The 26977-nt window shown below is 38.2% G+C and overlaps 3 protein-coding genes across 4 annotated transcripts in view; 2 read left to right on the top strand and 1 right to left on the bottom strand.

Moving 5' to 3' along the window:
- Positions 1-13632, bottom strand: part of camsap2a (calmodulin regulated spectrin-associated protein family, member 2a) — a 40038-nt gene extending 26406 nt beyond the window's left edge. For both annotated transcript variants that reach the window (XM_033965448.2, XM_055221438.1), the window contains exons 1-2: positions 13274-13632; positions 10710-10969 (exon numbers count right to left, since the gene is read on the bottom strand). In XM_033965448.2, the coding sequence (XP_033821339.1) occupies positions 10710-10969; positions 13274-13412 (399 nt within the window). In that variant the 5' untranslated portion in view covers positions 13413-13632. The remainder of the gene's footprint in view (positions 1-10709; positions 10970-13273) is intronic.
- A 317-nt stretch (positions 13633-13949) lies between these two features.
- ddx59 (DEAD (Asp-Glu-Ala-Asp) box polypeptide 59) lies at positions 13950-16665 on the top strand. The gene is made up of 7 exons (XM_033964804.2): positions 13950-14844; positions 14934-15116; positions 15230-15319; positions 15491-15742; positions 15824-15976; positions 16067-16195; positions 16291-16665. The coding sequence occupies exons 1-7, from the start codon at positions 14086-14088 to the stop codon at positions 16543-16545; spliced, it is 1821 nt and encodes a 606-aa protein (XP_033820695.1). The 5' UTR covers positions 13950-14085; the 3' UTR covers positions 16546-16665.
- A 480-nt stretch (positions 16666-17145) lies between these two features.
- On the top strand, positions 17146-26802 carry kif14 (kinesin family member 14). Its single transcript, XM_033964805.2, has 29 exons — positions 17146-18391; positions 18464-18718; positions 18816-18903; positions 19009-19107; positions 19223-19275; positions 19358-19388; positions 19473-19580; positions 19664-19780; positions 19860-19978; positions 20054-20226; positions 20637-20784; positions 20957-21020; positions 21104-21288; positions 21356-21458; positions 21548-21705; positions 21788-21935; positions 22027-22173; positions 22319-22451; positions 22518-22611; positions 22688-22817; positions 23043-23143; positions 23368-23468; positions 23553-23783; positions 23867-24054; positions 24558-24710; positions 24842-24964; positions 25606-25680; positions 26131-26266; positions 26383-26802. Exons 1-29 carry the CDS (start codon positions 17388-17390, stop codon positions 26733-26735), a joined length of 4818 nt encoding a protein of 1605 aa, XP_033820696.1. The 5' UTR covers positions 17146-17387; the 3' UTR covers positions 26736-26802.
- The last annotated feature ends 175 nt before the right edge of the window (positions 26803-26977 follow it).

The raw sequence follows: 26977 nt of genomic DNA, 5'->3' as shown, positions 1-26977 counted from the left end.
CACAACACTGAGCATGTTTACAATTATAACATAGATCAGAAAATAGTGTAATATGTCTCTGTAAAGAAATCTATGCTGCACTCTACATCATTCACACACATGGCTTTATATAAATGCCATCCAGAAACACGAGGAAAAGAGAGACCTCCTCAAACGCATGGATGAGGATCTGTGGGGGTGGAAGAACAGGCGCTTCCAGCCAGAGGGAAGCTAATACACACAGATACTGCAGCTCCACTGTAGCTGTAGCCCAAAGACAAGAATACTATGTACTCCTATTCATTATAACCAGCCTTTTATAGTCCTCTGTTAAGTTTACTCTGTCATAATACACTGTACTATCATCTAACCTTTAGCTGTGCCAAGAACACATGTTTCTATCACTTAACACTAGATCTGGGGAGAGACCAAACTTAATTTTCACTTTGATTTTATAGTTTCTTATACAAAGCACATAACTATGTATTACTTCTAATGAGAATAATGGGAGACTTTTCAAAGAAACCGATAAACAAATGTAATCTTCCAAAGTCGTACCTCTATTTTAAAAGCATGTGGTCATATTTATATAGTGCTTTTCTACTTTTCAAAGCACTCAAATTGTTTTACATCAAGGAACCACTCACCCATTCACACACACATCCATACACCAGTGCACACAGACACTGAGGGACAGGAGGTCAAATGTCTTGCCCAAGAAAACAACGACAGTATACATTTGTGGGAGCTCGAATCGCGCTGTCAACCTGTGGGTCAGTCGCTTTGACGTTTATGACAGACTTTGATGTTTATGTCAGGGGCGGAAATCAAACCACCAACCTTCAGAGGACGAGCACTCAGCCAATAATTGCGATCATCAAACAATTAAATCATGATTCAAATTTGACTGATTTCCCAGGCCTTCTTTACACTAACACAAGTGCATGAATCCATGCCTTACATCTGCCTTGTGCAACACTATTCAGCTATTTAGCATTTAGCAGTTATATAATGGTTTGCAACCCAATAACACCAAGAGAGAAACAAGCCGTCTATTATAACATGATACCCTATTTTCTCTCACTTAAATCTGATACACCTATGGCAGTATACACCACAGCTCTGGCTTTGCTCTCTCATGTAAGCGGATTGGGCCATAAATCTCAAATTGATTTCTCAGGAGGTAAGCAGCTGCTCCTTCGTGGTAAATATCCTGGTTTTATTGTACTGCAGCTTGGCGTTTTTCTCTGGATTTGTACCTGGGGACATCCACGAATCTATAATACAGTCCAGTGGTGAGACAAGACTGAAATCTACAGAGAAACAGCAGAACAAGGCAGAAAAAAGGTTAAGTTTTAGGGATTGCCACACACCGCAAAAATATGTTAAGAAATTACTTAAAATTCAGGATTGACTTAAATTCAGGACTGATTTGAGTAATTTAGAATAGCTAAATGTAATCTCCCTGATTCTTACCTGCTTAAATTGTGAAAAACAGAACTACTTCATTTTAAAAGGTTAGCAGCAGCCCAAAATTATTCCACACTTTCCTAACACATTTTTAATTATTCACCATTAATGATAACAAACATTAGCATGCGACCAGTGCACTTCCTGATTCTCGATGGAGAAAATGCTTTACAATTCGATGCAGGCAGCGCAAGCCAGTCTAATAATATAATAATTCTGTACAGGGAGGAATTTTGCAAAAAAAACAAACAAAAAAACAAACAAACCAGGTACAGCCACTTTAAGATTTATTTTTGTCTTTTTTCCCTGTGTTCTTCTGTGTTGTTTCCCCCCTCCCTTCTGTGTGCCTGGAGACCACCTCAGCTTCCGATGCAGCACCCAGCTCCCAGCCTTTGATTATTTTCCAATAAACCCTGTACATTTTTGAGTTTGTTTTTTCTGCATTTTTTATTCACCAATCGATAAAATAATTTTACTGCAACCAATTCTGCAGGACAAATTTTGTTTATTCTCTTATCCATAAATCTCCCCTGTTTTCCACCTGTCCCTCATTACACATTCCTATCCATCTTCAGCACTCCCAAGGCTTGCAGCTTTCAATATTTTAAAGGGTCCATACTGTGGCATTTTCTGATCTCTGTTATAATGTTGTTTCCTCATCAAAAAATATACCTGGAGTTGTGTTTTGTTTCATTCACACATGATTAACACCAAATGTTGCATATTTAGGCTTTGTTCTTCTCTCAAACAGAAAATACTCTCTTTCATCTTGTGATATCATGTGGTAATATAGAAAGTAATTCAGTGTTTTTAACTCCATACACTTTCACTAGAATCATTTGGATATTTTTAGCCCTGGAAATTCCAAACTCTACTAAACAAAAGCAAAAAAAGTACATGTTAATTTGAAAACTACTGCTACATGACATCACAAGGTGGAATGGAGCATTTTGAGCTTTGGAGATGTAGACAGACTAATAATAAAGGACTACTTAAACATGTGAATGAAACATAACACAATTCCAGGTATGTTTTGATAAGGTAACAAGAGTCAATCTAAATTTCCTTTGCTTTTTGTCCATACTTTCTCTGAACCCTCTGAACACATGGGCTGTTGAAAATGCAATTATAATCTGATCAACTTTAAAAAAGAAAAAATACATTTGTTTTGGTTGCACTAACTCCATTATAGTATGAGAGAATTAAAGGGTCACATACCCCAAGAATGAACAGTGAAAAGCGAGTTGCAGAGTTCACTCCCAGCGTCTCTGCTCTGTTGGGAGTTGTCTAAAACTGAGTCCTTCTGCCTCAGGTCATATCGTGCCAACTCAGCTAGAGTCTGCTGGACACAGAAAAGCACTCAGCCACATCACTTTTTAAGTCTTTTTGGAAGGTCATCCTAGCCTAGTATTGCCGAGTGGGCAGTTATAAAGGGTATTTCATAATATTTTCTCATGATTTATGTACATTTTTGAATATTTAAGATAGGCTCATCATTTTAGTTTTTACATAAGAGGAAAAAACATTCAATATTGGCCAAAAAGGTTCACAACTGCTGAGCAAGTAAAACATTTAGTATAAAGGTAAAAGTATAGAGGTGGACTATTCCCTATGCACTAAAAGAAACGGTTTCTAAATCAAACTCACTGCAAATGGAAGGAAAGCTGGATCATAAGTTTTGGACACTCAAGAGGCTTACTCTGACCATTGGAGACATGCCCCATAGCAAGACTGTCTAAACTACATCACAACTGACTAGTGTTTGCTCTGTGTTGTTGGTTTAGGCTGGAGGGTATTTTTACCACTGCTCCTTTAAATGTGCTAGAATATACAGCATCAAACAAAGGTATTCGCTTTGCATCCTTTTGGAGTCATTCGTCAAATAGCATTCTATAGAGATTCACAATATATATTATATCATTACAGAATGCAATTTAATTTAGTTAAATTTATTTGGTTGGGACAAAGTTTGTTAATGAACAGACATGACATGACAGCGATGAATATAAACACACCAGATTATAGCCAAAATCTAATTTCCACCCATTGTCCCAAGGGCTGGGGTCACAAAGGGGTCAAAATAAAAATTGCACTACGGTAATCATATTGTATTATCATCCATCTGACAGAGAATATGTACGTTCTGGAAAACAAATGCATTTTTAACACTGTTAATATTTAAGCGCAAGCAACAGGGTCTATATAATAGGAAATGATCATGGGCAAGTTTTCGACTCCATCAACTCCAATTCATTTTACACTGAAAAATTGTTACCACTCTCTCTGTTTGTATTAACCCACTCTACATGGTTATTGTATTTTTATTTCACTATTGTATCTGCAATAATAACAGATGAAACAGGCACCTTCTTTTCCCGAGTTCACTCCCGCTAAGCACCAACTCCCTGCTAAACCAGCAGTGCGGCTGGAAAGGGGGCATTACCTTCAACAGCCTTGCTCCGGATTGACTCCTTGGTTGCTATGATACTCGCGGAATTCCAAGTATGGAACTTGGCTCCAAATTCGTCCTTATAGCTGCTAGTCACAACGGGCTTCATTTGACTGGAGTCGAACGCCATGGGTGAAGTCACACTCACTTAGTCCACTTCTTTATACAGTCTATGGTATTGCAAAATGGTATATAGTCTGCAGTTATCAAATACTTTTTATTTCCTTATATTGTCAAGCCCTTATTCTGTCATCTAAATACAGGCAATCTAAAACACAGTTTAGGGATCACAAAAGTCAGTACCACATTAAACAAACTGCTAAATCCTAAGCTCAAACTGACTCATTTTAAAACTAATAGCTTTAATTCAAACCAATGTAAAATAGAGGAACACTATAATGAATTGTTCAGTATAATCGTATTAACCATGATCCCTGCATAACCCTCTGCTCGGAGCCAGATACGGTCATTATGGATTAAACGTGTTACATTTGCATTATGACTCACACTGGCCCAGGTGAGATTGTGTGTTTCCAATGGGAAATGATTTAACACACAATCAGTTTCTAAAAATGCTACATGAAATGACAGCTCTATTCAATTCATAGACTCAAGAAGAGGACTAAGGAAATGTAACGTCACCTATAGCATTTGGAGCTGAGTTCAGTATTTGGAATTCTGACTATGAGTATCATAGCAACCAAAGAGCCAATCTGGAGCGAAGCTGCTGAAGGTAACGCCCCTTCCCGCTGGTTTGGCAGCGGGAAGGGGCATCAAACCTGTTGCTAACACTAGGTGGAGCAATCTCGGGGAAAGAAGGAGCCTGATTTGTCTCTTATTCATATCTTGTTTTACGCACACAATAGCAAAATAAAAATACCAGAACTATGTTGCATGTTCTTTTTTTTTTTTTTACAGCATATGAACATGCATTGTGTTCTGCGTCCTGATTGGCTAAGGGACGTGCCTTGTCTCCTGTACAGTACAGAATGTGTTCAGCCAAATTTGGATAAATGTGTGACTCTGAAGTGCTGTATGTCTGCAAGTTTTTTCCCCGACAAAACCCACAATGTCGAAGAAACGTTCTGCACCCAAAAATTTCAGAAACGCTTTCGAATTAAAAGTGTTTCTCTGCACAGAGAGGCCGCCACTGGGGATACCGCTGGAGCAGAGGCACGTGAACAACAAATTTATCGAGGAAGGGGGACATAATCTACAAAGGTTTGAACTTTGAGAGTGTTTAAACAAGAAAGAAATGTGAGAAAATGTTAATGTCTGATAAAAGTGCATAAAGTGTGTGGTGAGGGGTTTTACAGACTTAAAACATATATAATAATTGTAAAAAATAAAGCTGACTACTTCGCAGATTTCGCCTATTGAGAGTTATTTTTAGAATGTAACCCCTGTGATAAATGAGGGGCCACTGTATACAGCCTATGGTTTAATTCTTACATTTGACTAAACCAGCAATTTGGTGTGTTCATTATGTTACAAAAAACATCTGGAAATAACATTTGAATATTAATATTACAGTTTTATAGATTTTGTTGTTTATAATTTTAAATGAGGTAATACTAAATAAAATATGTGTTATGCACAAATTATTAATTTACGACATAAAGTAGATTCAATATTATCCTTTATCTCAATATTTCTCTGTATCATGGTTAAAAATTTAAAGTGCTCTTTTTGTGCTTAATAACTTGTATATAACTAAAAGAAAACCCAATCCATTTCAAGCTTGCTCTGAAAAACACTATAGCCAGTATATACCCAGTGTCTCCTCATGAGCCCTGCCTCTCCACAGAGCTGGGCCTGAGAGTCGGGGCCGTTGGCAGTGAGCAGAGCAGACCGAGGCTGACGGGAACAGAGCGTACTTGGCCGGGTTTCCCTTCCACCCTGCTGTTTCGCGTTGCCTTTGTTTGACATAAAGCATTGGGAAACGCTAAAAGACAGTTTGATGTCGAGATCTCTATCCATCTAGAAATTCAGGTCAGTTTTGGTGCAACTCCTGTTTTTTGTGTGGGAGTGGGCGTGTGCTCGCTGATGTAGTCCGCCGGATACTATTGCCTGCCTGCTCCCCAATCCCATCTCCATGCAGCAAAGACATAGCAACACACGAGCGACATATGCAGCCCACACCCCCACCCTCTCTCTCTCATACACCTACTCACGCGCACACCCAGCAGCTTCTCCACTCAGGGTAACCATGGAAACCAGCGCCTGCTCAATAAGGGCTACATAAGAGGCGGACATAGACGAGGATGAAGAGTGTTTTCGTCAATGCAGCCATGTCACACAAGATAATCTGTCAGCCAAGAATGCAAGCTGGTATTAGGCTATTTTGCAAGACTTTTGTATCAGTTGAACATTAGGATTATGGGCGTATCCAGTGAGTACTGGGTAAATAGGGACAAATACATGAAATGAATAATGATCCAAGCTACAGCAGCAAAATTCATCAAAATTAAAGCGCAATTTGAATGGATGCAACTAGCAAATTGCCAATTCAGAGCAAGGCCCCTTCCTGCCCTACAGGTTTAACAGGGCGTGGAAGCTTAGCAACAATGTCAATCAAATCTGTTGCTAATGCTAGCAAGAGCAATCTCAGGGAAAGAAGGTGCCTGATTTGTCTTTTATTAATGTTCATATCTTGATTCACAGACAAAATTGTAAAATAAAAACATCTTGTAGAGTGGGTTAATATGAACATTTTAAGACCCAAATGACATGGCTTACTGCAGCAGTTACACAGACAGGGGCAATTTTTCAATGTAAAGTGAATTGGAGACAGAGTCGATGGAGTTGAAGGCGTACCCCATGATCAATTCCTATTTGGAACGCAGCAGCTAGTGCGTTAGCTATGTCCATTTATATATACTGTCTATGCTCTGAACAGAATCCTATTATTGGCCCTTATTCAAACTCCAGCAGAGCAATAACTGAAGACTCAGACTATGAGGAGGAAATGCCTAAATCCAGCCACATCCCTTTAAGAAAATAACAGTCTGCTTCCCTTTCTTTGATCATGTCTGTACCTCTACCAATCCAATTCAGATGGGTCTAGTAAGCCTGATTTAAGGAATAGTGGAAGGAATAGGGAAAGTCCTCTCATTTATTTAGTGTTATGGTCCAGCAAACATCCTTGGTCAAGTGAAGACAAGCAAGGGGGCAAAAACTACTATGTAAACAGAGAAGTACTAGTTAACACCTATAAATGAAAAGGTAGATTAAACAGTCCAATCACTCCAAAAACACACGCTAAGTCACATTCTATAGAGATTTTCCACCTTCAAGGCACTCAAAGCACTAATCCCTCACCCATTCACACACATTCATACACCAGTGTACACAGACACAGTCCATTAATAAAAGATTTGGTCGACCAAAATATCAATCCATGATACAGCACAACGTAAACTAGCTCTGTTAACGAATAGAGCTAAACAAACCAATGTCACATGTTTGAATTTAGACAAATAACATTTAAAGATAGAAAGTAGCATTGCCATTTTACATTTTTCATACCAAAACTGTAAAAGATGTTTTGTAATGACTAATGACTGAAGGCTATTGTTATGTTCACAGCAATCCTAAAACAACATGCTAAAATTTGAATTTCCAGCCCGCCTCCACATTATTTTGTTTCAAAATCACAGATGAAGGTGAGTCTTACACTGCGTAATGTGTGTAGGCGACTGAGGGTGAAGGTTCAGTCAAATTCATCAAAAGTGAGAATCATCACATGGTAAAAAAAACAACACGAATGAGAGTACTAAAGGGCCTATATTACACTATTTTCTGATCTATGTTATAACGTTGTTTCCTCATCACAAACAAACCTGGAGTTGTGTTTTTTTTTCTCACATGTTTAACACATATATAGTCTGTGCTCTTCTCTCTAACAAAAAACACCACCTTCCACCTTGTGATGTCATGTGGTAATACAGGAAGTGGATGTCAATCATTTGGATGATTTCAGCCATGGAATTGCCAGTCTCTGCTGAACAAAAGGTAAAAGGAGCTGTTAACTTGAAAACTACCACTTCATGACATCACAAGGTGGAACAGGGCATTTTGAGCTTTGGAGACGTAGCCAGACAAATAATAAAGGGTTACTCAAACATGTGTGAATGAAACAAAACACAACTCCAGGTATATTTTCGTTGAGGTAATAACATCATACAGGACCTTTAGAACATAATATGCAGTGAAGGCAAAGTAAACATCTTCTCATCGTATTATTGACTTGCTGAAACTGTAGTACTTCTGGTTGTTACAAATACGCCATTATCCACTCTACATTAAACTGAAGCTAAACACTTCAGGGATGCAGACGCTATAGAGTCTAGCACACGCTGCACCAAACATAATGGTGTTTCTCTCCTAAGGATGCATTAAACCACTCAGCCTTAACAGGATACAAAGCAGTCTTTGTTCTTCCTCTTTGAGTACTCATCCCTGGACACTTCTGGTCACCTCCTCAGTACTCGAAAAGACCTTTAAATAATAGATCATCTCCCACGAGCAGACAGCCTTTCACACAGCATCACTGGCATCACTGTGTTATGATATAAAAACAACACATGATGTACTAAACATATTCATCAATGCAGTGTTTTGTTAATGCTGTTCATGTAATCCAATTTTAATCGAGCGTGATATTCAGCCTTTTCAGATGTGCTTAGCTCTTTTTAATCGAGAATTCCACAGTCAAAAGCATGTGGTTTGGAGTGTTCAGACTTTGGACGGAGAAATTTGACTTTATTGTGTAAAATGATTAAAAGTCTGTATTGCTGAATTAATATTGAACAAATTTAATTAAAACTACTTAGACTACTGCCTCCATCACTGGCTCTGGATTAAAGAGAAGAAAGTGGGTGGAGGGAAAGTTGGGTTTGATCAATATAAGGAAAAAATCTGTCAAATCGCCAGGTTTTTAGATAGAAATAATGTTGATAAAACAGTAACTTTACACAAGGAAGAATGAACTGAATGAAGAAGGAAATTAAAAGATTGAGCAACAATGAGAACTGAAGACCAGAGGGATCAGACAAAAGTGCATGGCTGAATGAATTTTGAAAAGGTTGGGATACTCAGATCAGTCTGTGCTTAAAATAGTTAGGGACTCCTCTGTGGTTCACCTGCTCAGTATTGTACTCGGGCAGCTTTTAAATCCAATTCATCTTGCTCAAATGTCATTTCCCACTCCTTACCCAGTCTATCTCTTAATAAAAATATGCACAACATAATTTACAGAAATTGAAATTCAGGAATAAATGGATGGAATAGCCTTACATTAACCTTCAGACTACTTTCAACATTTAAGCCTTGTCAAATGAAAGAAACAACATTTAAAACAACTTCTTAGACATTATACTCATTGAGATTCAAATCTTCCAAGGACAAGTTTTGTGGTCAAAGTAAATGCGTTTTTGTCACAAAACTGGTATCAGTAATATCGCACGTCCAAGCTATTTTTAAACAACCCAGAAGATAACATGAGGAAAAACAATATTTCAATATTTTTCACAAACAATACAAAATAACTTATAATAATTGATGTTCAATACAAATAAAACAGTCAAATATATTCCTCAAAAGATGAAACTTTGCCTACACCATCTTCAAGTTAATTTAACAATTTTAAATAACTGTAATAAATGATTTCTGTCAATACATAATAGCATGGGAGCACATGGACTCCTAAATGAACTTAAATAAGTTTTGAATTAGCATAGAAGAGAAATTAAACCCAGCAAGGCTCTACAAACAGACTGCTGTCATACTGTGTGCTAATTGCGTTACAATTGCAATGCACTGAAGCAATGAAATCTCCTATTGAGAAAATGCCCCCAAATAATGAACATGGGCCTATCTCCAATCCCACTGCCTCTGGTCATCGTTCACAGTCAGACTGTGCTGTAATGAACACAAACACTAAAATACAAAAAGAAAAGACATGCCAGCAATTTATCAGATTGGAAAGAACAGTTTCTGTCTTTTCTGAACAGAATTTAGTCTGGTTAACAATAATATAACAACTGTCACAGTGACAGCACCAGCAAAATTTTATTTTATTTTTTAAATGAATCTAATTAATTTGGTATAAGATTAGATTAACTTACTATGTTTAAAGGTGTTTAAGACAAACTCATTCACGCATGCATCATTTATTTTGATGAATAGAGTGAATATTTCAAGTATTTCATAAAAACAAGAGTGAAACTGGTTATTTTTACTAGAGATCAACTGATATGGATTTTTTAATAGTTGACACCGATACCGATTGTTTAGACTCCAGTGAGACCAATGCATGATAAGCTCTGCTGAGATTTTTGCGTGGATATGTAGGGCCGATTTTGGTATTTTTTTCCCAAATTAGGTCATTTAAATTACTATAAACTCACTTACAGCCCCGTTTCAATCGGAAACCTATAAGAGAGCAGTGTAGGCATGTTTTGTTCACTTACCTCTTCCAACTAAAGTTTTCAAATGAAGCATTATGTGTCCTTTTTAGGCAGCAGGTCAGCCAAAACTAAATATTAAATAAACTAAAATATTTAAGGCCATTCACGATTCATTAAAAAGTGCAAATATCAACCCTCTAAACTCAAATTTTTACCATACAGTATAATAATTACAATATACAGAATTATTTTCAATATCATAAATTCACTCTTCCCATCTTATTAACATGTAGTCCATATATTGCACCTGTGTTACTTTCTCAAAACAGCACATGAACCAGATGTGGGCAAGCTAAATATTGCTCTTGTATGATGTATATTTTTAACATAACACCTCTTACCATCTGCAGAGGCCTCTTCCTCAGGTCCCTCTCAGTGACCAGTCTCTCCTGGTCTGTGACATAGAGCCCGCGTTGGGCCAGAGCCTGGATCACAGCCTCATGTCCCTGCAGAGGTTTGGCTGTGTCACTCTTTAGGATGAGGCTCCCCGCTCGGCAGTACAGGTCAGCTGACAGGAGCAGGCTGGCCACCGGGGGCTTCAGATGCTCCTGTTCATACTGGTCTGTGTAGAACGGCTCCCGGAGGTCAGCAGGGACACTGTCTACAAGGGATAAGGGGAATCAAGGTTAGCTTTAACATCAGAAATGCACAATATAAATATGTAGATTAAAGGTGGTAATATACACTACCAGTCAAATGTTTGGACACAACCTCTCATTCAATTTTAAATTGTTTTACTACTTTCTACATTTTAGATGCAGACGGAAGACATTAAATACATGAAGCAAGATATTATATAAGAAAAAACTCTAATAAATATTTTTTGACAAAGTAAAAGGTGGATATTTTGAGGATTTTAACATAGAATATATAGAATATATTTTAAAGAACTGTAGAGTTATTTAACTTTTTTTCTTTGCTACATATTTCCATATACCTTACTTCATATATTTGATGTCTTCTGAATGTATATAAAATGTAGAAAGTGGTAAAAAATCAAGAAAAAAAACAAAACGTTGAATGAGATAGTGTGTCCAAACTTTTGACTGGTGGTGTGTATAAAAGTATAATTAACATTGGGAATGGGATTTTGAAGATATGTAAAACTTGAATACTAAAAGCACTCTGTTCCACCTTGTGATGTCATGTGGTAATACAGGACGTGCTCTGCTGTGTTTGAACTCCATACACCTTCACTAAAATCATTTGGATAATTTCAGCCATGGAATTTCCACCTCTATTGAATAAAAGCTCAAATGTAGTTGTTAACTTGAAAACTACCACTGCATGACATCACAAGATGAAACAGAGCATTTTGAGCTTTGGAGATGTAGACAGACTAATAATAAAGTGTGACTCAAACATGAGTGAATGAAATAAAACACACCCCCAGGTATGTTTTGAGGAGGTAAGAGCATTATAACATGGCTTAAAGCTCAAAGTGTCAATTTTGTGTAATATAGGACCTTTAAGTTACAGTTGTAATGGTAAATTTTACATTTTTACAATACACACAAACTTCAACCAACACATTTACCCTACAGGTACATTTAAGCTATTTTCTTGATGAATTGCTAAACTACCATCTGATTATCAACATTGGTCCAAAACCTAAAAGCAAAAATATATAAATAAATAACAGATAATTAATGTCATGCAATTGCGATTATAACATATTAAAAAAGCTAACTTTCAGTTTCAGCAAAAACATATTTATAGTTTAAATTTATATATGTACCTATGTTTCTACAGCAACCGCACAGGGAGTGGAAAATAGATCGATTGAACTAGTCTGTATCTGTGCACTGTGCAGCAGAGCTCCCTGGGAACACCCTTCACTGCCTCATCAAAGAGAAACACCTCTAGCTAACTCACCCAAATCTATCTCAGGAATACTGTTGCTTCTATTGTTATTTTTGAAACAGTCCATGAGGAAAATTAATCACCGCAAATAAAAAAAAAAAGATTTTTCTTATGCATTTGATGTCTGTGTCTCAGTTTTGGTTTGTGCACAAATGTAACACCTCTACAACACAACCCCCTTCCTCCTGCTCAGACTCTTTGTCAATAAATCACAGGAGGCTATTATCAACAAGGGCATCTAGCAGCACTGAAATGCAACATCAACAATTCTCAAAAGTATAGACCTATTGTATGCCTACTATAACATACTGGATTTATTGATTTCAACAGAGAATAAATAAGTATTAAATATTAGATTTTGGCCTTCTGTTGCAGGGACATGAAAGAACAACATATACTGCATTTATCGACAATGCATCTTAGGTAAAAGGCTGTGTTGGCTTTAGTCACAGATGTCAAAAGATACAATTCCAGCGATGTGTAATGGCTCAAGATCACTGTATATTAGGATCTGCAAATGAGCCTCTTTTCTGTGCCCTCTCTCTCACATCCTCTGGTTCTCTCTGGGGCAGTCATATTTTTGGAATAATCCACATTCATCCGGCCTCATTTGAAAATACATTATGAGGTGCATCAGTTGTTTAATTATGATAGAAAATAAAAGGTATTACTTGATGTCCTAACTGGATGACATCATGAGGTGTTTGTCATCACTGTCAATCCAGAGAGAGTGGGCCACTATGACCATTGCAGGCCAAATGTAACCTTTAGTTTTTTTTTTCCATGGAGACACAATAACTGGAATTTTATCAAACAAACCAAAATAAACAAATTAGTCATTACATTAGGTTATTAATAATGCACTACAGCAAATGTTAATGTTGACAATGGGCTGAAAAAAAAAATGTGCAGCAGGATAAAAATTAAAAATGAAAGAATACAGACACTAAACACTTGAAGAAGTGTGAAGAGGAGAGCAATGCAACTATTATTTTATTGGAACTGTCAAGAGATCTCCACCATGAAGGTAAACAGAGCCTACCTGTCCCATAAGCTTTGGACACCAGCCATGTGAGGTTGCAACAGATTTTAGCCCTGGAGAAGTCATAATGCTCAAAAGGTTTCAATACAGGAGCAACAAAGGGCTTCTTGACATCCCTGACGTCCTGGACTTCACCCATTTCTTCTTGGATCTTCTTATAACCTGTGAAGCAAACGCCGACGCATCCCACCTATTATTCCAATGCAACAAATTGCTGTTACAGTAAATAGACGGCTTGGTTTCGCTGTCTGTGGAGTTTGACTACATTTGATGAACTAAAAAATGTGTGTTTTCTGTGATAGCTCCGCTTTCTATTTATAAGACAATAACAGAGGGCAGGTCTTGTTATTCTTCATCCATTCTGTTCTTTTACCAGCGTCTGACCAGACTGAAGAGCTCCCCTCAAGTTTCAGTGAAAAAAAACATCTTCGTGTGGACAGTCAACAGAGATATTCCCATCATGCTTGTTTCGCTTGAGTCAGGAGGTCCCTTCTCTCATCTCCATAAAATAGCGTCAATATGGCACACAGTTTACGGGCTCCGCTCCGGTAAACGTGCCATGGTGCGGTTTTTCTGCCGCACTGTGGCTCCTTAACGCTGCACCTTTGTTGGGTATTGCGCATGCGTGACCGTTGCCTCCAATTCTTCTTCACGGACTCCAATTCCCATCGTAAACGTGTTGCCTACGTCATCATTCTGCGCCAGTGTTTGTGTGGAAGATTTGACGAGGATGCCTTTTGCAACAACAGCTCCAAATTAAATCAGTTATTCATTTTTTAAATCTTGTATTGTTAGTCCGATGCCAATTAAACATGTTTATGCCAAGAGCTCTCAAGGTGAAGCGATCCAGTGAGCGTCCAAATGTCGTTTTACAGAAGAAAAGTAAGACAGATGAAGATGAGGCTGTAGGTAGCTCTGAGACACATGTTCAAAATGATGTGTGTGACCAAAAAATACAGAGTGAAGCCGAGCATGAGTCTCCTTTACAAGAATCAGATGATGAGGACGAACCCGTGAAATCATTCAAGAAGAGCCAGAGATGGCCAGAGCCTGGGGAACCAGTCTGTGTTATGTGTGGACGCTATGGGGAGTATATTTGTGATCGCACAGATAATGATGTCTGTAGTCTTGAATGCAAAGCCAACCATCTGGCTAAAATGGGACTGGGGACTGGGGGAGAAGTCTTCAATCGTGAGAGTGTTCTTACAGAAGACAGGACATCTCCCCATCAGCCTGTTGGTAATGCAGGTGCCTCTGAACCTGAGTATTCATACAAGGAGGACTTTTTCATATCAGGCCTGTCTGAGGAACAGGTGAAGCGCATACAACAGGAGCTGGGCATCAGTACTAAGGGACAAGATGTCATGAAGCCAATAGTTGAATTTGAACATTGCCGCTTCCCAGTGACTCTTGCTGCCAACCTGAAGAAGGCTGGCTATGAGACTCCAACCCCAGTCCAAATGCAGATGGTTCCCGTTGGTCTTAGTGGCAGAGATGTGATTGCAACTGCTGATACTGGCTCTGGGAAGACTGTGGCCTTCTTACTGCCTGTGATAATAAAAGCTCTAAAGGTGCATGCTATTTGATGTTGCATTAATAATGTTTTCATTTCCTTATTTAAGATCTGTCCTGAATTTACATTTAATGCTCTTTGTTTAAGAAAAAGGTCCAAACTGTGAGCAGTCCAGTGGCTCTTATTCTGACCCCCACCAGGGAGTTGGCAATTCAAATTGAGAAACAAACCAAAGAACTGATTATGGGACTCCCCAACATGAGAACTGCCCTGCTGGTGGGTGGTATGCCACTCCCTCCACAGCTGCACCGCCTCAAAAGAAGTATCAAGGTACAGTATGTTGTTTGCCTTTTAGGTCATAGTTTTTTATACAGTAAAAAAAAAAAATATATATTTATATATACATACATACATACATACTCACATACTCTTTGTGTTCTTAGATTGTCATTGCGACACCAGGAAGACTTATTGAGATCATCAAGCAAAAGGCAGTGATCCTGGACACAGTGGAGATTGTTGTTGTTGACGAGGTAGGAGAATCTGTCGCACATGCTCTTTGCAAGTGTAGCTGTGTTAAATTGATTTGTTGTGTTTGTGAATATGTTGCATCTTAAGACAAACTTTATTGCCATTTTTATTAAACATGAAATATGTTTGTGGTCAATATTTGGTGTTAGATGAAATTTTGTGGTGTTTTTTAGGTTGACACTATGTTGAAGATGGGTTTTCAACAGCAGGTGCTGGAGGTTTTGGAGCATGTACCTGAGCACCATCAAACTTTGTTAGTTTCAGCCACTATTCCAACAGGGACAGAGGAGCTTGCTGCTCGATTGGTTCAAGACCCCGTTCATATTTCAGTTGGGGAGAAAAATCAACCCTGTGCCAATGTCAGACAGATATTGCTGTGGGTAGAGGAACCCTCTAAGAAGAAGAAGCTTTTTGATATACTTCACGTAGGTTTAAAAGAAATAATAATAATACAAATTAATTTTTTTTAGTAGTTTTACTTTAACACAGTATTTTTTATCATTTAGGACAGTAAACTATACCAGCCTCCAGTGGTAGTATTTGTCGACTGTAAACTGGGAGCAGATCTCTTGTGTGAGGCGGTCGCCAAGGTGACAGGACTAAACTCTGTCGCAATGCACTCTGACAAGACTCAGTGGGAGCGCAACCGTATAATTCGTGTGAGGATAATAATATTTACAATATAATAAAATAAGTCAACAACAAGACTAATAAAATAATTAACATGTGTAAACTGTATGTTATTCCAGGGCCTTTTGGATGGAGATTTTGAAGTGGTGGTCAGCACTGGTGTGTTAGGCAGAGGCCTGGACTTGGTTAATGTCAGACTAGTGGTTAATTTTGACATGCCAAATTCAATGGATGAATATGTACATCAGGTAAATTGTGTGTGACACTGCTGCCTATACACTTTTTTTCTTTCTGTTGAAAAGTTGTGTTATTTAGTATGTATTTGTATGTTTTATTCCCTTAGGTGGGGCGAGCAGGTCGGCTGGGGCACAGGGGCACAGCCATCACGTTTCTCAACAACAACAACAAACGACTTTTTCTGGAAGTAGTGAATAGAGTCAAACCCACAGGTTCAATTCTGCCTCCACAGCTGCTTAATTCACCACATCTCCATGAGCAACAAAGAAGAGCAAAACTAAAAGCAGAGTCTAATGACACAGTGGTGACACAGAACAATATTATTGACATTATAAAGAAGCATAATCATTCAAAAAAGTAAGTTTCCTTGACATGTTCTGTCATTTGTAGAAAATTGTGTAAGCTGTTATTAAAATGTGCACTTTGTATCAGTTGTTACTTATATTTAAATAAAGACAGTAATGATATTTTTCAGAAGTATACCTCATGGGGTGACTCTCTGAAATAGTAGAAAAAGGGACAAATTGTTGAATGTGGTGGAACATGGACAACATGGATGTAATCTCATAGATAAGCTCACATGGAAGCTCATAGATAAGAACTGCAATAAAATCATATGATTCATTTTACAACCCTGAAGCCAGTACACCCAGAAAGTCTTGAAGAAATAAAAAGTAAATATCACTTTTATGTAGCATTGATCCAAAAGTCTAATAAGTGAGACGAGGGCAGCGGTCTAAATGTCTGTGCAGGACCACCAGGCCAAACATATAAATCATGTCTCTGCTTTATAGGCTAAGCAAGATAGATTTATAATTACATTCCCATGCGAATGTCTCCCCCAAGTGTCGGATTGTGGCATTTAGAATCCTACGTGCTCACGTAATGTCAGTTAAGATTTTAACCAATCAGCAGCGAGTTTGAGGGACGGTTTGAAAATGCGGCGGGCGAAGGCGGAAGCGAGGAGCAGAACATAAACAAAGCAGCTTTATGTGCAGGGATCGCACAACAAATTCATGTATAATATATATTTTTTATACAGTTTGATTTGTATTTTGCTACAAGGGTATGTATATTAAGCTCTTTTATTTGCTTTAGAAACGCGATGTGTGGGTAAAGCCAAAAAGAATGCCGTTAATTGTAGCTATATCACTATTACAATCATTTTAATTTGACGTGTTTTACATTTGAAAAGAGATTGCAATGTCGCTTTTTAGTGTTCAAGCAAGGAAACATACAGTGTATTATGACCATCTCCTGTCAGCTGGGAGAGCTATGACTGGAGATGTAAAAGACTCTGTTAATTCAGTAACACTAGATTCTTTAAACGGGGATATTAGCAAGATGTCGGAAAGGAGCAGACAAGTGAACAGAACATATGTGATTTCTACGCTGTCAAAAAGCGGAAATGGACCACAGACTCCATACCGCGGGAGACTCACTCTACAGAGGAGGTCAAAAAGGAAATCTGGGACTGAACGAACATTTGTAGTAGACAGCAGCCAGAGCAGCACGCCAACAGCAGAAAAGAGACTGACCCTGCAGAGAAGAACCAGGACGCCCTCATCCATGGACAAGAGCGTGAACCGTGGGCCCAGGCTGAGCTCCAGTGCCCACCTCGCTGCAGCAAAGATTTTGAGTGAACCAAACGGCAGGACAACCGCTTTGGTCCGCTCTGTTAGTCTGAAAGATGGAGCAAAAAGTTACAGAAGGAAAAGTGGTGTCCGTGTGGAAACCAAGTCAAAAGTGACAAACGGCTCAACGCCTTTGTTGCTAAAATCTACAGCTAAGCATTTGGAAGAAGATGGTACAAGTTTTAAAACGCCCACCAGAAAGACTCCGTTTGAGAAAATAGCAGCAAAGAGAGATGTCTTTGAAAAGCTGGCAGCCAAGGAAGCCCCTAAACCACTGCAAAAAACTACAAGCCTGGAACGGTCCAAATCACGAATACAGCAAAAGGGTGATTCAAAACCCGTCCCAACTCCCAGAATTAGCAAAGCCACAAACTCTGCGGTCAGTGTAAGCACCACAACTGCCACTCCAAGAGGAGAGTCAGTCAGGATAAGAACATCCACCACTGCACCAGCTCCAGTGCAGCGGGAACAGCCCCTTTCCAGGCCAAGTGAAGCTGTGAAGCAGCCAGATCATCTACAAATGGAAAACAGTGCCGTTACTGTTGCAGTTCGTGTCCGCCCTTTTAACACCAGGTTAGTGGGGTTCTTTTTAAGTAGTAATGGATTGTTGATTTAATATTTCAATTCATTATTTTCTGGTTTTAGGGAAAAGACAGAGAAAGCTTTGCAGGTCATTTTCATGAATGGCCAAGAGACTGTTGTCCACCACCCAGACACAAAGCAAAGATACACTTTCGCATACGACTTCTCCTTTTGCTCAGTGGACAACAGTAACTCTGATTTTGCCAGCCAGCAGACTGTTTATGAGAACTTGGCCAAACCTCTCCTACACAGGGCATTTGAAGGCTACAACACCTGCCTCTTTGCCTATGGTCAGACTGGCTCAGGAAAGTCTTACACGTGAGTTTTCTGCTTTATTTTGTATAACTCGTCCATCTACTCAGAAGATAATTTATCAGCATTTTGATGTTGTTTGAATGTGTAATTGGTACTTTAGAATGATGGGATTTGGAGATGAGGCAGGCATAATCCCCAGATTCTGTGAAGATCTTTTTTCTGAGTTGAGTTCTATGAAAAGTGAAAAGGTACCTTTGTTTTACTTGTCATGTTGTTATATTTATTAATGAATGTTTCCTTTATGTTCACTTTAATGGTGATTATAATATTGTTTGTCATTTCCCTTGCTTTAGGTTAATTGCTATGTAGAAATGAGCTATTTTGAAGTGTACAATGAGAAGATTCATGACCTGCTTGTCACACGGGATGATCCCAATCAAAGGCAGATGCCAGTAAGGAGAAAAAATGATTTTATTTTTACAAGGACAAATATCTTTCTGTAGTATCTCTACAACTGCTATAATTTTATTCATGTTACAACATGCATGATGAAATATTTGTTTTCAGTTGAGAGTCAGAGAACACCCAGTACACGGCCCTTACGTCGAAGCACTTTCTGCGTAAGCAACTCTATGTTCTAAATTTAAAGAAAAAACTAAAATAACTAAAAACTAATCAGTCAGTGCTTTTCTGTTTTTACAGTAATACTGTGGGCTGTTATAATGACATTCAGGTGAGTTTAGTAAGTGACAGTGACAGAGTCAAAGTTAAGTTTAAGCCTTATATTTACATAACTTTTTTTTTTTTTTGTATCTAGGGTTGGTTACAGCTTGGCAATAAACAAAGGGCTACAGCTGCAACTGGAATGAATGACAAGAGCTCCAGATCACACTCAGTCTTCACCTTAGTTATGACTCAGACAAAAGTATGACTTCTACTTGTTAATTGCAATGATGTCATCTGGTTTATTAGAACATCCATTTATTTAAACCTTTTTCTACTCTACAGACTGAGTTGGTTGAAGGAGAGGAGCATGACCACAGCATCACCAGCAAGATAAACTTGGTGGATCTGGCAGGCAGTGAACGCTGTAACTCAGCTAAAACTAGTGGAGACCGACTCCGGGTATATCACAATTTCATAATTAGTTTTTCATCATAATAAAATGCATAATTATTATTTTACCCTTGCTTACGTTGTATAGGAAGGTGTCAGTATCAATAAATCCCTTTTAACACTTGGAAAGGTCATTTCAGCACTTTCTGAGCAGGCTTTGACCAGAAAAAAGATCTTTATACCCTACCGCGAGTCTGTTCTTACCTGGTAAGAGTACACTGACATCTTAATATTTTAGTAATATTTATTTAAAAACTATTATATTGTTTACATTGATTATAGGCTATTAAGAGAGAGTCTTGGGGGAAACTCAAAGACGGCCATGATTGCCACACTCAGTCCAGCTGGTTGTAATGTGGATGAAAGCCTCAGCACCCTGCGCTATGCTCAGCAGGCTCGCACTATCATTAATGTTGCCAAGGTCAATGAGGACACCAATGCCAAACTCATCAGAGGTATGAAACGTACATTTTTCAAGATCTTGCAAACATTTAATGCCTGATATGTAAATGAAACAATATCTCTGATGAATAATCATTCCGGTGTTTTATGACATAATCTAGTGCCTTGAAGTTTTAATCCATAATCACCATTGTTCCCAAGTGTAATACTTTAAAAAAAAATTATTTAACACATTTCTTTTCATTTCTATTTGTGCAACAACACATTCTTTGAATTAATTGTTACTCTTGAGAATGATTTTGATTGTTTTGTTATTCCACTTTTGGACACTAAGGGGAGCTGTTGTTTCTCCAGTGTTATGGCACAATTGGTGTAACTTGGATTGTACTGTTAATTCAATCATCAATATCAGCTCCCTGCTTCTTGTCATGACACATCATATTTATTTTCTATTATTTCTAAGACCTAAAGGCAGAGGTGGAGAAGCTAAGGGCGGCTCAGATGAGCTCCCAAGGTGTAGAACCTGAGAGGGTCAAACAGTTTCAGCAGGAGATTGTGGCCTTAAGGAATAAACTGTGGCAGCAAGAAAGAGAAATGGTGGAGGCTAACAGGTAAGTCATAAAGCCATCCTTTAAATGTATTTATCTGTATCCCCAAGTCAGGTAGATCAGAACATCACATAATGTCAGTCAAAGATGTTGAAAATTAGATAAGTGATGATCTAAAGTAATAGGTCACAGTTATGCCGGGATAAAAACTTTGTACATGACTCTAACTGTTCAGGGCATGGAGAGAAAAGCTCGAGGAAGCAGAAATTCGTAAATGTGATGAGGCCAAGGAGTTGCAGGTTAATTTTGATATTCCCTAATTTAAATGCAGTACTCTGTACTTGGTAAATCCTTCACTTTACCTTTTACTTTATTTTTCCAGAAAGCTGGTGTGACATTCAAAGTAGACAACCGTCTTCCAAATTTGGTTAACTTAAATGAGGATCCACAGCTGTCGGAGATGCTTTTATACATGATCAAAGAAGGCCGAACAACAGTGGGGAAACTGAAATCTGATTCCACCCACGATATTCAGCTGACAGGAGCTCTGATTGCAGATCAACACTGGTATGAAAAGCTGAAATAAAAATTTTACTGTTTTTTAATATTAGCAATAATGTACTTTCTTCTTCAGTGTTATAAACAACATGCAAGGTACCGTGAGCATTACGCCAATGGAAAATGCCAAGACCTTTGTCAATGGCAATCTCATTTTTGAATCCCATGTTCTTCATCATGTGAGTCATATTTCCCAATGCATCATCATCATATGTAATACAGTTTAATTTAATCATAAATAATGTTCATATGGATGTGCCGTTTTCAGGGCGACAGGGTGATTTTGGGTGGGGACCACTATTTCCGCTTCAATCATCCAGCAGAAGTTCAGTCTGGGAAGCGAGTGTCTTGCTGGACAGGTGCAGGCGATGGGCACAAAGATTTTGAATTTGCCAAAAATGAGTTGCTTGCAGCTCAAAGAGCACAGTGAGTTTCATTTTATGCCCTACATATTAACCATCAAAATATATATTACGTAATCAAACCAGCTATTACTTTTTCATTTAAGACTTGAAGCAGAAATTGAAGAAGCCAATTTAAAAGCTAAAAAAGAGATGATGCAGGGAATACAAATGGCAAAAGAGGTGGCACAAAAGGAACTCTCGGACCAAAAGACACTTTATGAAGACCGGATTCGAGTGCTAGAAAAAGAGCTGGTACTGAGAGATTAATTTTCAATATTTTATTATATCTATTTGTGTCTGTTTGTTGTATAGACATTTTTGCAAACAATATGATCTTTGTTAGCATGCAGAAAATGAACGCAAACGTCAACAGGCGCTAGACCATCAAAAGGTGGCTAGCCAGATGAAAGATCTCAAAATGGCCAAGTTGGAGTTGGAGCAAGAGGTTGACACCCAGAGGAAACGCCTCCGCCTGCACATGGAGGCCCAGGTCAGACTTGGCACAAAAAACTGAACATCTGGGTCCATATGGCTTTGTTTACTATGTTTAACTCTTTAGGCTCTGCTGAATATCATATCATAGGTTAAGATTCCCTTGGGTGTATTTCATATTTTTTTTATTATTTAACTTTCAGGCAATGGAGGAACATCGCATCACTCAAGCTAAGATTGTGGAGGCCCTGGAGGAAGAGAAAAAGAAAATCAGCAGAGAGCTTGAGGAAATCCAAAAGAAAAGGGCTTTAAGAGAAAACCAGAGTCTCAAAAATGGTGAGTTTGCTATATTAGAAAGATCGTATCTAATTTAGCTATGTATTGTAAACCACTGTGTTGTAGATTCAACTAAATGGAATGCAATGAAGCTGTCCTTAATGATCGAAGAAGCCAACAAGATAAGTGTAAAGCTTAGGAAGAACACAGTTTTCAGCAGGTAAGGTGGTCCTGTATCAGACAGCTGGCAAAGTGAATTTGTTCAACATGCCTTAAGTTTCTTTCTTCTGCTGCAGACATGAAAGCTCTGAGAATGATCAAGGTGGGCTTCATGTTCGGGTACAAAACACAAAGCTTGGGATCTCCACATTTTGGAGCTCGGAAAAATTTCAAAACAACATGGTTGTCATGAGAGAACTTGAACAGGTATGTCTTTTATGTTAGGGCAAAAAGAAAAATATAATTTCATTTTACCAGTAAGACAATTACCTGAATCTTAACTGAGTCTTTATAAAAATTATTCTTTTTATATACTTATTATCTGCTCAAAATCTAGTGGAAGAGTAGTTTTATGGTGAATTCCTACCAGTTTTTAATGTCAATAATGTCCAAATGTGTTTGGTTATGACATCAGTGATTTGATCTCTGCAGGAGGATTCTACCTCTAAAGATGACGATGTGTTTTATGACCCTGATGATGAGTGGGAGCAAGATATATCGGCCTCCTCCACCTCTTCTTTTTCAAGACGCAGGTTATCATTTTACATGATTATACTTTTATTTATATATATATATATATATATATATATATATATATTTTTGTATTTATTTATTTATTATTGTATGTACATAAAAATACTTCCTGTCTTTATATGTTATTCCTTGCAATTTTTTGTCAAACCACAATTTATGTAATGCAAAAGGTGCGTTATGAATGGAACAATTGTGCTCATTAATTGTTTTATTTGATATCAAGGAGTAGAAGCCTGTTAAAAAGTAGGAGAATTTCTGGTAAACTGTACGAGATCAGAGTTCATCCAATTCAGAGTCTTCATAATGGTTCCACCCAAAATGCTGGTAAATATATAGTATAATATAGGTGTACTGTGATGCGTCTCAGCCTGCTTATTCCCTTTTCAATTTAACTTTCATTGTGTTCAGGTTTAATGGGCGGGCCCAAACCCCCATCCACTTCTCCGAGTTCAACGGACTCTGCCATACCAGGAATCTGCAAGGAGCTCATTGGGCAATCTGTCGCTCTTCTTCGCAGCTGTAATGCCACAGAGGAGAGTTTGGCCGACAAACTGGCCTCTGATCTATACGTAGTTTACACAGCAGCCCAAACAATCTCTGATTTGTATGACAGCCTGGATGATGACAGTCCGGAAAATGGTGAGATTATATGTGAGTTAGTATTGAATGAAAATATATGTTTTGTAAAAATGTACATTACTCAGTCTGGTATTTTCTTGCAGTATTCACAGGTAACCCTGTAGCACAAACTCAGTTGATCAAGTCGTCTGTAGCTATGGAAAGTGCCGTGTTTGTTACCATGCAATGGTTGGCAATAGTGAAGCCTTCCTCAGGCCTGCTCTACACAATTGCAGAAGAACTTAAGAGTCAAGTAAAGAAAATGGGAGGATTTTTTCAACTTCTGATACAGGTACACCAGAAAAATACTTTAGCCCTTTACAGGCAACAGACTTGCATAATATACTTTTGCTTTTCAAGGCACTTACTGTCAATATATTAGTCCAAAACCGCTGGAAACACATTTTCAGCTGAGTGCAGTTTGGACATGGGGATGGCTAATCAAAATGCAAAGGATTGATTGACTGGTCTTAGCTTTGAGCTGTTTGAGCTCTGTCTATGGAAATGGCCAAGCAAAGGGAATTCTCAACCTTGAGCCCCAAACAGCACATGAATATATGGAAAATAAATCTAAATTCCTTACCAGGCTTAGGACCTAAACACACAATTTCACACCCTGGTTTAGATTTTTGCTCAATGTGTAGCATTTTAATGTAACAAATGTGTCCTGCGGCGTATGTATGTGCGTAGGGCCAAGTGCTGTGAATCGCCAACGCATAAATTATGTTATAACCTGTTTGTCAGTCTGAGCTGACTTGATGTTGTCTGAAAATGCTATTTCTTTTTGATGTGCAGGGTTGTGAGTCTGAAATAACATCAATGGTGACAGAGGCTTGGCGGAAAAGTAGCCAGTGTCTGAATGCAGCGTTAGTTACGATTTGCCACTTGGCAGCAGTGACAGGCTTGCCTCTGAATACAATTGCCCTTGCTGCCCAAGCCACTGGCAAGGTAATGCCACTAATGATGTCACAGTTTACATAACAGTTGTGAGGATATTCAAAGTTAATTTTCTCTTGTCATGGCTTTACAAAAATGTAGTCACGATTTTGTAATTGAATTCATTGCATTTTTCCCTGTAGCCTTCAATTATCACATCTCTGCTAAAAGGAACCAGCAAAGGGTTTCATTCACTCTTAGAGGAGAGCCTCAACATAACCAAAGAAATGCTAAGAGAGGCCCAGCTGGCATATTCTCGAAATCCGGTAGGACTTTTAATTATTTATTAATAAAACAAAGTGACACAGTGACAGGCCTGTGATTTGAAAGAATCAGATTAAACATAATGAATATTCATAGTATATTCAGATTGGCCCTCATTTATCAAAAAGACACCCAGTGTCTAGGCTCATCCAAAAGTGCTTACCACTGTTTCAGGCTCAGTCTGGAGTCGGATTAGTGATTCACTTACAGTTTCTGTAACTTAATATAATGTACTTGCATTGTCAAACATTTTATATGCTGAAGTTAATATGTTGATTCAGTCAGTTTGTCTTAGATTTAATGATAGTTTTTATATTTCTTAACATACTTTTATATGCATTTCTTTGATTTTTCTAATCGAATGTGAAATGCTTGTATTTCCTGCCTACAAGGCATAAATCCAGTTGGGAAGTCGTATAAACTTTGATATTAAGGGGAGTTTGATTCAAACACAGCTGCTTATTTATCTTATATTATCAACAGCTACACACAAGTTCAGAAATGTTATGGTTCCTCCAGAATGTGCTGAATTTGTGTAAGGTTTATAGATGAAGGCCTCTGTGAATTTTCTACCACAGATGTCCCCTGACCAATGCCACAACATTATTCTGGCATTCCTTTAATACTGATGTTGTGTTTGCAGGTTCTGCAAAGCCTTAAATCAAAGGTGCTTGACTTGGCTCCTGCTCTTCAGAACTTCATGCTTTACCATATCACTGTAAGTGTTTGTTTTCTTTCCCATCAAACATATGGCCCCACAGTCATCATTTAATAGTGTATTGTGAATTGAAAATACTTTGAGCTACAATCAGTATAAAAAGGCTTGATCCCTCACCTGCCAGCTCCAGCAGCTCTGGCAGGTCTGGCAGGTCCTTTGTACTGGATGGTTCTTAAACTCAATGCTTATCTTTCTGCCTTGTTAAGCACTCGGGTAATAAATGTCTGAAGAGAATAAAGTCCAATCAGTCAAAGCTGAGAGGTTGTTTGCCTTTATCTTTGCTGCACACCAAGCATCTTTGTTGCCAATGACATACAATACTGTGTACCTATGTGTGAACAGGTCTCAGCATATGTGTGCCTATTTGTAAAAGTACATTTTAATGAAAAGTTGGAAAGTAGTTCAGCCATTGCTAAATCTGTTGTTCATAATTTGTATTTGTATTGGCAGGAAATTCAGGAGAACAATAAGGAGTTTGAGGATGAATCTTCAACTTGCCAAAAACTGAGGGCTACAGTGACCCGGTTGTATGAGCTAAACCAAGTTATTGGACAGTTGAATTCTTCTTTATCCACTGCCCTTCGAGGTATTGATTTTCATATGTGGGTTTTTCTGCTGTGCAAAATTTGTTGAAATGTTTATTTGATTTGTATTTCTACTGGTTATGGAATATGTTTATTCAATTCCATCACTTATTTTTAGGGATAGACACAGATGTTAACCTTGGAGGCTTCAGAGATCTTATCTCGTCTTCAGCCAGAAGAGTTGATGAGCTCATAACTGGTCTCTTTGAGGACAGAGAAGGGATGCAGTGTGCCCCGTCTCCAAATGCCCTACTTGATGACATTCACTCTGCCCTCCACTCCCTGTGCCTGTCTTGGTCACAGCACACAGCAGGAGAGGGAGGAGCAGACACTTCAACGAGGAGCTCTGCTAGTGATGGCTCACTCCAAGAAAATGTTACCATTCACAGTACAGTCAGAAATAGAGTGTTTAGTAAAGTTGTCTATGCTTTGCCTTCAGGTACCACAGTTGCAAGTCCACGCTGGGTGTAATGTTGTAATTTATTCTGCTTTTAAATCACGTTTTACTTAAAAAATATACTGCAGTGCTTATTAAGTGGTACATTCATTCTGTCATAAGTCAGGGATATTGCTATGTATGTAATGGGTTTCATCAGAATTTTAACAGCTTTTATTGTGTAATAACTTTGGTGTAATTTTTATCATTTGTACTTGGGATTCTATCATTCATTCATTCATTCATATATATATATATATATATATATATATATATA

This window comes from Periophthalmus magnuspinnatus, chromosome 4 (assembly GCF_009829125.3).
Source record: "Periophthalmus magnuspinnatus isolate fPerMag1 chromosome 4, fPerMag1.2.pri, whole genome shotgun sequence".
NCBI lineage: Eukaryota > Metazoa > Chordata > Actinopteri > Gobiiformes > Gobiidae > Periophthalmus > Periophthalmus magnuspinnatus.
Note: the sequence above shows the minus strand (reverse complement) of the source record. Positions and strands in the feature narration are given on the sequence as shown.

What these genes read in the sequence shown, in the direction of transcription:
- ddx59 (XM_033964804.2), top strand. Translation starts at nt 14,086, where the DNA reads ATGTTTATGCCAAGAGCTCTCAAGGTGAAGCGATCCAGTGAGCGTCCA. An exon ending in AGCTTTTTGATATACTTCAC is followed by an intron (nt 15,743 to 15,823) that starts GTAGGTTTAAAA and finishes TTTATCATTTAG; the next exon opens with GACAGTAAACTATACCAGCC. An exon ending in TGGATGAATATGTACATCAG is followed by an intron (nt 16,196 to 16,290) that starts GTAAATTGTGTG and finishes TTATTCCCTTAG; the next exon opens with GTGGGGCGAGCAGGTCGGCT.
- kif14 (XM_033964805.2), top strand. Translation starts at nt 17,388, where the DNA reads ATGTCGCTTTTTAGTGTTCAAGCAAGGAAACATACAGTGTATTATGAC. An exon ending in CTGATTGCAGATCAACACTG is followed by an intron (nt 21,289 to 21,355) that starts GTATGAAAAGCT and finishes TTTCTTCTTCAG; the next exon opens with TGTTATAAACAACATGCAAG. An exon ending in TGGCATATTCTCGAAATCCG is followed by an intron (nt 24,965 to 25,605) that starts GTAGGACTTTTA and finishes TTGTGTTTGCAG; the next exon opens with GTTCTGCAAAGCCTTAAATC.